The sequence below is a fragment of the Xyrauchen texanus genome, chromosome 10 (assembly GCF_025860055.1).
Source record: "Xyrauchen texanus isolate HMW12.3.18 chromosome 10, RBS_HiC_50CHRs, whole genome shotgun sequence".
Classification (NCBI taxonomy): domain Eukaryota; kingdom Metazoa; phylum Chordata; class Actinopteri; order Cypriniformes; family Catostomidae; genus Xyrauchen; species Xyrauchen texanus.
In genome coordinates, this window is record NC_068285.1 from 31,919,833 (window position 1) to 31,930,247 (window position 10,415).

General features: G+C 36.1%; 2 protein-coding genes across 2 annotated transcripts; both read left to right on the plus strand.

The window, feature by feature from the left end:
- The first annotated feature begins 929 nt into the window (after positions 1–929).
- On the plus strand, positions 930–5,774 carry otud6b (OTU deubiquitinase 6B). The gene is made up of 7 exons (XM_052135144.1): positions 930–1,260; positions 1,393–1,535; positions 1,662–1,763; positions 2,548–2,860; positions 4,952–5,013; positions 5,123–5,229; positions 5,333–5,774. Exons 1-7 carry the CDS (start codon positions 1,191–1,193, stop codon positions 5,412–5,414), a joined length of 879 nt encoding a protein of 292 aa, XP_051991104.1. The 5' UTR covers positions 930–1,190; the 3' UTR covers positions 5,415–5,774.
- Positions 5,775–5,938: 164 nt separating this feature from the next.
- Positions 5,939–9,612, plus strand: lrrc69 (leucine rich repeat containing 69). Its single transcript, XM_052135143.1, has 8 exons — positions 5,939–6,115; positions 7,253–7,379; positions 7,460–7,532; positions 7,643–7,838; positions 8,049–8,120; positions 8,457–8,558; positions 8,661–8,840; positions 9,505–9,612. The coding sequence occupies exons 1-8, from the start codon at positions 5,939–5,941 to the stop codon at positions 9,610–9,612; spliced, it is 1,035 nt and encodes a 344-aa protein (XP_051991103.1).
- Positions 9,613–10,415: the final 803 nt, after the last annotated feature.

Below are 10,415 nucleotides of genomic sequence, written 5' to 3' on the forward strand. Positions count from 1 at the left end.
GGAGGTGTACAGTTGGGCTCAGACGATTCTATCATTTCATGGGAAAAAGTATTCAATGCACTTACAGGGCAAACTCCGGTTATGGATGTGTATATGGGGGGAGTATATGTTCCATATATGATAGATACAGGCTCTATGGTCACTATTATAACAGAGTTTTTTTAAGGAACATTTTGAGTGTAAAGGGGAGGATGTCTTAAAAGTATGTGGGTGGCTGACTTTAAAGGCAGCAAATGGCCTTTCTATACCATATTTGGGTTATTTAGAACTCAGTGTTAAAATTATGGGTGAGGTCTTACCACAGCGTGGCGTTCTGGTGGTGAAGAATCCAACAGATCCTGTAACAAAATTAAAGAGGAAACTGTTCCAGGGTTGGTGCCTAGTGTTGAACCCTTCTGGTGTGAACTTGCTACCATATACGCCTATTTCTTTTATGGTTTTGGAGTTTTGTGTCGAGTGTGTTAATAAATTATTATTAAAAGGACAACCGGGTTGGAGAATCTTAATGTGTATCATAGCTAGGCTTTACAATATTATGTGACTGCGCATTACTTTACAGAGAGCTTACGACCTACTAGCTAAGTCTTGTCTTAAGAACAGGTGGTGCAACCAAATTAAGCACCGACTTAGTTAAACTAACTAGTTACTAAGCCCTTAGTGTGAACTTTACGTCCCAATTTACGTGAGACCTTACGCACAACTGGTGCAAACCTACCCTGGTCTCCTCACCAGTGTTCACCCATTTAGGGACCGCCGCATTATGTATTTTGTTGCTAACCTTGTAGGTTCATCTTGATAGAAGGGCTCTTGTGCTGCGCTCGCGAACGTGAATCAATTTCGGTCTGAACGGCCCCTTGAATCGAACATTTTCGATTAGTCTGGTCTAGTATTTTAAAGGTTGTAAATGGCTTAACTAGCACTATAGTTGACCAGACATGGCAAAGTCAGGACGACTGAACAGATCAGTCAGAGAAAGGCAGTTTATATAAAAACATATTATTTAATCGGTCTTTTCCGCATTATTTTATAGAGAGACTTTTATTTTAAAGGCTCGATTTCCAGGATCTCGCGAGATTGAATGATCCATGCGTTTGAGCAGCTGAGCAAAACTGACTGAAAATCAATTTGTTTCTATGAGCTGAACCCACAAATTAGACTTTATTTTACTCTGAATATTTAGTTAATTTGATATGGATGCAGTGGAGACAGCAGAGGAGCTGTTAGCTAAACAGCATCGTAAGGAAAAGAAAGACTTGCAAGGTAAAACAACACAATATATGCTAACATTTACAAGATGATCTTTAGTGATTACGCTTTAAGACCACATTTTATGTTGATGCATGTGTTAGGAAACGCTACATCAATGTTTCTAAAATTGGTTTTGTTTCTTAGCCAAAATACAAAGTATGAAAAATGCTGTGGCCAAAAATGACAAGAAGAGGAGGAAACAGCTGACTGAGGATATCGCCAGATTAGAGGCTGAGCTCAGTCAAAAACACGAAAATGAACTCAAACAACTGCAGATGTCTTCCACGGTACATCTTCACTTTGACCGTTCTATTAGATGTTAAATATCACACTAAATACCCCTTTCTATTTTAAGCCATGTCTCTTGATTAAGTTTGTAGCTCACCAATGCATGTCTGATGATTGTTTTAAAGACAGAAGAGGTATCAGATGCATTGGATTCCGTGAGTTTGGCAAATAATGAGGAAAAAACAGATGCAAAGCAAACTAGGACATCTAAAGCGCAGAAGAGAAGGGTGAGTTCAACTGCTTTCCTGGGTAGTTTTTGGTGGCAGTACTCTAAAAGACCAACAATGTTGTGTAATAGTAATACTACAACATAATGTTATTAATTAAATGTGTTTTCTTAATTTTGGACTGTATTGGCTTTTTTTATGTCTTCAATATTTAAGGAAGGCTCTGCTTTAAAGGGATAGTTCACCCAAAACTGAAAATCTGTGCATTATTTATTCACCCTCACCCTCAGATGTTTATGAACACAAATTATGATTTTTAGAAGAATGTCTGAGGTGAAAGGTGGCCAGAACTTTGAAGCATCAAAAACCACATAAAGGCAGCATAAAAGTAATCCATATGAAGAATGTGAATCACCAAAATCAAAAGTAGAAGAATTCTTTGGAGGGCTGGTGAAAGTTTAGATTTATAGTAAAACAGGACTTAAATCTTGATCTGTTTCTCACCCACACCTATCATATTGCTTCTGAAGAAATGGATTTAACCGCTGCAGTCATTAATTACTTTTAAGTTGACTTTGTTCATTTTGGCACTTCAAAGTTCTAGCCACTATTCTTCCTGAGCTATCCTTTTAAAAATCTTTATTGGTGTTCACTACAAATAAATAAGTCATACACATCAGGGATGACATGAGGGTGAGTAAATAATGAGAGAATTAAAAGTTTTGGGTCAACTATTTCTTTTACATCTGTTTTGTGTATTCTGAATTGCTGGCTTTCCATCATTTGAATCCTGTCTGATGCTTTTATTTAACCTACATCTCTTGTGTTGCCTGGTACTTCTTAGGACAGAAAGACTGCTCTTGAGAAGGAACGGGAGGTCCGGATCGCTGAGGCAGAGGTGGAGAATCTTATCGGCTCCCGACATCAGGAGGGTCTGAAGCTGAGACAGAAGCTGGCGGAAAAGCACCTGCAGATCAAAGAGATCTCCTCTGATGGACACTGCATGTACCGCACTGTGGAGGATCAGCTGACAGAGCGAGGCTGCTCTCTCAGCCTCAAAGAGCTTCGGGCTCAAACAGCTCAGTATATGAGAAGCCATGCCGGTGAATTCATGCCTTTCCTTACCGACCTCAATACAGGAGAAATGTACACTGCAGGTGAACATCAACACTCTTTTCAGTGGTGCTTTATTAAAAGCACAGCAAGATTCACTTTGGACTGGAATATATATATATATATATATATATATATATATATATATATATATATATATATACACTGGCGGCCAAAAGTTTGGAATAACGTACAGATTTTGCTCTTATGGAAAGAATTTGGTACTTTTATTCACCAAAGTGGCATTCAACTGAACACATTGTATAGTCAGGTCATTAATAATGTGAAAAATTACTATTACAATACATTTTTTAAACTACTTAAAAGAGTTCTCATCAAAAAATCCTCCACATGCAGTAATGACAGCTTTGCAGATTCTTGGCATTTTAGTATGTCCAGATACTCGGGTGACATTTCACCCCACACTTCCTGTAGCACTTGCCATAGATGTGGCTGTCTTGTCGGGCACTTCTCACGCACCTTACAGTCTAGCTGATCCCACAAAAGCTCAATGGGTTTAAGATCCATAACACTATTTTCCAATTATCGGTTGACCAATGTCTGTTTTTTTTTGCCCACTCTAACATTTTATTTTTGATTTTCTGTTTCAAAAGTGTCTTTTTCTTTGCAATTCTTCCCATAAGGCCTGCACCCCTGAGTCTTCTCTTTACTGTTGTACATGAAACTGGTGTTGAGTGGGTAGAATTCAATGAAGCTGTCAGCTGAGGACATGTGAGGCATCTATTTCTTGAACTAGAGACTCTGATGTACTTATCCTCTTGTTTAGTTGTACTTCTGGTCTTCCATTATCTCTTTCTGTCCTTGATAGAGACAGTTGTCCTTTGTTTTTGAAGACTGTACTGTACACCTTTGTATGAAATCTTCAGTTTTTTTGTCAATTTCAAACATTGTATAGCCTTCATTCCTCAAAACAATGATTGACTGACGAGTTTCTAGAGAAAGCTGTTTCTTTTTTTTGCCATTTCTGACCTAATATTGACATTAAGACATGCCAGTCTATTGCATACTGTGACAACTCAAAAACAAACACAAAGACAATATTAAGCTTCATTTAATGATCCAACTGGCTTTCAACTGTGTTTGATATAATGGCAAGTGATTTTCTAGTACCAAATTATCAATTTAGCATGATTACTCAAGGATAAGGTGATGGCTGCTAGAAATGGGGCCTGTTGAGATTTTATCAAAAATATTTTTTTCAAATAGTGATGGTGCTGTTTTTTTACACCAGTAATGTCCTGACTATACTTTGTGATCAGATGAATGCCACTTTGGTGAATTAAATTACCAATTTCATTCCGAAACATCAAAATCTGTACATTATTCCTAACTTGTGTGTGTGTGTGTGTGTGTGTGTGTGTGTGTGTGTGTGTGTGTGTGTGTGTGTGTGTGTGTGTGTGTGTGTGTGTGTGTGTGTATTTTAGGGCTGATCGATACAATGTTTTTAATCCAATTAATCGTGTATATAAATATTTGAGAAAATGCCTCAATGTGAAATACACTGCCTGGCCAAAAAAAAAAGGCTGCTGTTTGAATTTAAATAAGCAGATACTTAAGAGACTATGATTGGATCATTATTGCAGTTATTAATATGTTTCAGCTGACAACCATTCTTTTTAACCATAACTGATGCAGTGTGTAGCATCTAATTTCTTAAACAACCATGTCGTAAGACATATCCCGTGGTCGTGGGAAAGATGTTACTGTGTTTCATAAAGGGCATATTGGCCTGCATCAAGCAAAGAAAACAACTGGAAATTGCTGAAATCACTGGAATATGGTTAAGAACTGTCCAACGCATTATTAATACCTGGAAGGATAGTGGTGAACCGTCAGCTTCACAGAAGAAATGTGGTTCGACTCTCCTGTCATCAATACAAGATCTCGGCCAAAAATTAATGCAACTCTTGATTGAAATAAATTTGGTGATGTTTGCATGAGTTTGTTGAAACAATGGCACTATTAATTCATACCGTAATCAAAGCTAAAGGCAGTCAGACGAAATATTAGAGTATGTCACTTTTTTTTTTTTTGGGCCGGTCAGTGTACATATGTAAGCTTTGTATTATATGAATGTGTGCATTTGCAACTTTTGTTAATTTTTCTCACTTCAGAGGAGTTTGCGAAGTACTGCAATGACATTGCCGACACAGCTGCTTGGGGCGGACAGTTAGAGGTCAGAATACCTGTTCCATATAAATGTCCTATGAATAATATACTTTTTGTCTTTCCCAGTTTTGTTATTATTGATGCTTAATTTCATCAATGTATTTCCTCCATGACAGTTGAAAGCCCTTTCACAGATCCTCCAGCTTCCAATAGAAGTCATTCAGGCAGAGTCCCCCTCTATTATTATTGGTGAAGAATATGGCAAGCCACCAATCACACTCATGTAAATACCAGCAGTTTGTTTATGTATTCATTGTAAACAAGATTATATACAGAAGTACATTCTCTAGGGCTGTACTTTAAAATCGTTTCACTGTCTCTTTCAGTTACATGCGGCATGCATATGGACTTGGTGAGCACTACAACTCTGTGGAACCTCTGAAAGATTTAGCAAATGAAGAGGTCTGACCTGATCAGTGACTCACATCAATAGAGTATATGCAGCTGTGCATAATTCATTAGCCTGTTAAATTGGACCTACTGGAATTACTGTACATTCAGTTTTGATAGAAGCAACTAAACTGAGCTTGTTCACTCAAGATGCTCCTAGAAGATGCTAAAATAACACAAGGCAGTGACTTTGGATGCAGTGGATAAGATTCATGTAATAATTCATGCTGTTCATGAATTGTCTGAACTGTATTTACATTGTTTTATTTATGGAAAAAGTGCATGACATCGAAGTAATTTGCTCTATGAGGTGCTGGATCATGTAAAGTGCGACATGCTAACATCATTGTCTTGGAATAAAGAGAACCTTTGATCAAAAACAAGCATCACTCTGTCTGATATATGTTGCTGTTCAGTCTGTGATTGCTGGCAGTGCCAGTATAAAATACTGGTGTTTGTCCGACAGGCGGCGCTATTGAGAAGTAGCGTTACATCTCTATGGAAACGTGTGGAAAAGTTCAACTCGACGATGCAAAAGTAAAATGGCAAACGATTTAGTCATCAAAGCATTAAAGGCAAAAACAAAATCGCTCAACTTGAGCTCTAGAAAAATTACTGATCTTCCAGAAGCTTTTGCGAGGCTGACATGGATTCTGACGTTGAAGCTGAATAATAACGATCTGTCGAGTCTGCCATCTGAACTGCAGTGTTTACAAAATGTGAGTGAGACCTACCACGTTTTGTATTTCATACTTTTTAAACATATACAGATACATATACAGATCAATGTTTGAGCACCAAAATGCTAAGTTTGTCATCATTTTTGGTATAGTGTAGATTCATAATTTTGAGTTGATCAGAAATGATGTAAAATGAATGAAGAACACTAAAGCACGGATAGTAATTACAACTTAGATTTTATTTTTGCTTTATTTTAGAGACATAAAGGAATAGTTCACCCAAAATAATAATTATCTTATCATCATTTATCAATGTAAGTGAATGGTGACCAAATTTTCAAAAATCCAAAAAGCATTTAAGGCAGGATGAAAAGCCTGTGATTTAATCTTTGTCTTCTGAAGAGATCTAATTGGTTTTGGGTTAGAACAGACAAAAATATGGGGTACAACAGGGCTAAAGGCACCCTTTTTGTTTCTGGTCACAAAAATGGATCAAGGTAAAAAAGATATGGAGCTACATAATTTATTGGGTACCTTGGGTAAAAGGCTCCCTCACTTAGGGTAAACAGCCCCTAGTGGGTTTAAAGTGATATAATAGTGTAGATACCGGGCCAATAGTTAATGGACACAATTGGTCAACTAGCGCATATCACGTTGAGACAGCAAGATGCTTTTTTGAGGAACAAGTTATGATGCTTTCTCAAAATAAGCACTTCAGGAAAAAGTCAACTATTTCCTGTTAATTTCATTTCAACTATTTCCTGTTAATTTCAACATTTGACATTTCATTACATGTCAAGTATTCTATATACAAGCTTATCTCTATTATGATTGGATGAGTCAATGTGAACCCACTTTGAACATTTTTCATAAAAACTCTTTTCCCAAACTTGAAACCGATTGGGTTACGTTCTGTGGAAAAAAGAAAGCCATAAGATTTTAAGATGACATAAGGCTGAGAAAATGACTAGAGAATAAACATTTTTAGGTAAACTATTCCTTAAATGCCCCTTTGTACCTCTATGCATGTAGTTAGCCCCCCTTTTCCTTTTTTGTCTTTTAGGTTCCTGTTCATACTATTTAATTTCAATAAGGGTTTCATATTATTATTAATAATTATATTATTATTTTTTCGTTCTTATTTTTACAATGTACATTTATTGTGTGCGTCTTAAGTTGACAGAGCTCAATCTTGGCAATAATGTTCTTAAGGAGGTGCCATCTGTGATAAAGCACCTCTGCTGTCTGAAAAAGCTCTATTTATATGGGAACAAAATCAGCCATTTGCCACCAGAGGTTCTCGGTAAGTGTACACTGTTTTATATTCAGCATTACTGTTTTCTTTATTCAGACGTGTCTTAGTATACCTTTAATTATTTGCAGAGGGTCTTCCAAATCTTGTGCTGCTCAATTTGAACCACAATTCAATCAAAGTCATTCCTCCAGAAATAAAAAGGTTAGTTAGTATTTAATTATTATGTCTGTTGAGAGACACTCACATTTTTACATTAAGCTTAATGGCCAATGTAGTGTCTGTTTTATAAAAAGTTAAACTTGTATTTGCAGGCTTTGTACTCTAGAAAGCATCAGCCTCACAGACAATCAGTTGGAGCAGATTCCCGCTGAATTCGGCTTGATAAAGAGTTTGACTGAGGTTAACTTTAACAACAATAAACTGACTCATATACCACAGCAATTATACAATTTATCCCAGCTGAGGAAGTTGTACTTGGCAAGAAACAACCTGACAGAACTACCAGAGGCAAGAGACTGGACTATTGTTATATTTTAAACATTCTTATACATTTATGAATAAATAAATAAAGCTACCTACTGTACCATACAGTTAAACTGTCTGTATTTAACTCTTTTCCAGTGTTCCTTTTTATTTTAGAATTTTTTTTTTTTTAAGAGTGATGTTTCAAAAGACATAAGTACTTCTGTTTCATTATAACATTACTTCTTTGCTTAGGGTGTTCTTGGTTGGAAAAACCTGAAGATCTTAGATGTTGCTGGGAATTGTTTATCAGTGTTTCCAGTCGGGGTAAGTTACACTATTTTTATTTATATAATTTGTAAAGATTTACACATTTAAATTTCGTAACAAAACTCCAGTTACTTTACAAGTACTTTACACGTTTTTCTAAGTACAAATTACTTTAATTGAGTAATCTTTAACAAAATAAAATAAATACAAACTGAATATTTTGTTTTTTTAATTTGTTTAAATTTACACAATTCAATGGAATTTTGTTATGAAATTGAAATGCATAAATTGTAAAAATATTTTTTGGAGTGGACAAAATGATTGGAGGTGTATGCATTTATTAAATTATTCTATGTATTATTTTTGCTTATTATTTTCTCTTTTTTGTCATAGTTCCAGTTTCTCGCATTAAAGGAATTGTTCTTCGAGGGAAACTGTTTAGTTCCATTCACACTGATTGAATCAGTTCAAGAGAAAGAAGCTCTCTCGTTAAAGGTGCAAAAATATTGCTTAATGCTACAGCAACATTGTATCCTTTTCTGTGATAATTAGAAGGCATTTGTAAGGACATTTAAAGTTGAAGTTGTTCCTGTGCAGGAACTCTCTGCCAGGGTGATTCTTAAGGAGAGCACAAACAAGATCTCGCTGGTGTCCAGGGCTCTGCCAATTTACCCAGAGCTGCAGGACCTGCTGTCTCAATGGGGCCAATGTGCCTTGTGTACCCAGCCTTTCCTCACCACCTGGTTGGAGTGTGTGCAATTCATAAACCTCTGGAAGGTATTCGCCCACTCTGCCATTCTTTACCTGCAAACCTATGTTTAACACCACTGTTCACAGTGTGGCAGTATATTCATACTGAATAGTGGCGTTGTTAGAAAGATTGGCAGGAAGCTTAAGTTGTAGTGATCTTAAGTGACACTTGGCACTCTGTTTACATTGTTGCAGTTCAGGCTAAACACAACACATTTAGTCAAATTTAAAGGGATAGTTCACCCAAAAATGAAAATTCTCTCATCATTTACTCACCCTCATGCCATCCCAGATGTGTATAACTTTCTTCTGCAGAACACAAATTAAGATTTTTAGAAGAATATTTCAGCTCTGTGAATTCAAGTGAATGGGTTCAAAATGTTGACGCTCCAAAAAGTATATAAAGGCAGCATCCAAGTAACCTAATCTATATCTTCAGAAGTTATATTATATGTGTGGGTGAAAAACAGATCAATATTTAAGTACATTTTTGCTAGAAATTCTTCTCTCTGCCCAGAAGGGGGCGATATGCATGAAGCATGTAACTCACCAAAAATAAAAGAAGAAGAAAGTGAAAGTTAAAGTGGAGATTGACTGAGCAGGGAGGAGAATTTATAGTAAAAATGGACTTAAAAATGTATCTGTTTCTCATCCACACCTCTCATATCATATATTTTTTGTCTTTGGACAGCACATGGGGATGAAAAGATCCCAGTCTATTCCAGTGAGAGTGTTGCTGTGTTCCTACAATTGCTTCAACAGGAATGACCATTTATACTATAGGCTTATACGGATATAAATAAAAAATGTGTCTTTTTATTCTACCCCAGCATGTCTGATAATGGTTCTTTTTAAATCTGTTTATTAGAAAGAATTATGTTTATGCATTACACCAGCAGATGGCAACATTTGATCGCTGGCATTCTTTGATCTGGCTGTCAGACAGATATATCTGCTGAAGTGAATCATTCCAGTCATGTTTTGGTACATCTCACAATAATGCAAATCTGTATGCTTTCTCGACTTGAATAAGCTTTATAGAAACTACCCTTTAAAGGGATAGTTCACCTAGAAATAAAAATTCTGTCATCATTTACTCACACTCATATTGTTCCAAACCCATATGACTTTCTTTCTTCTGTGCAACACAAAAAGTGCACTTTTTTGAAGAATATCCTGGCCTCTCTTTTCCATATAATGAAAGTGGAAGCATCAGTCACCATTCGTTTGCATTGAATGGATAAAAGATGCATTTAAAGTGAATGAACATTGAGGCTGTCCCTATAAAATTATTTCTAACATCTCCTTTTGTGTTTCATAGAAGAAAGAAAGGCATACGTGTTTGGAATGACATCAGGGTGAGTAAATGATGACAGAATTTTCATTTTTGGGTGAAATATCCCTTCAAACAGTATCTGTATGTCTTTGATATCAACATCTGAAAATTTGATCATAATAAAAGAGATGGTTTAAGGAAATAATGCCAGTTCTATATTAGATAATCATTATATGTTTCACCATAAGTTATTTTAAATCAATTTGAAGCACTCTGCCACAGGCTATGCACAATTATTATATATTTTGTATTTGCATTTTTCCATT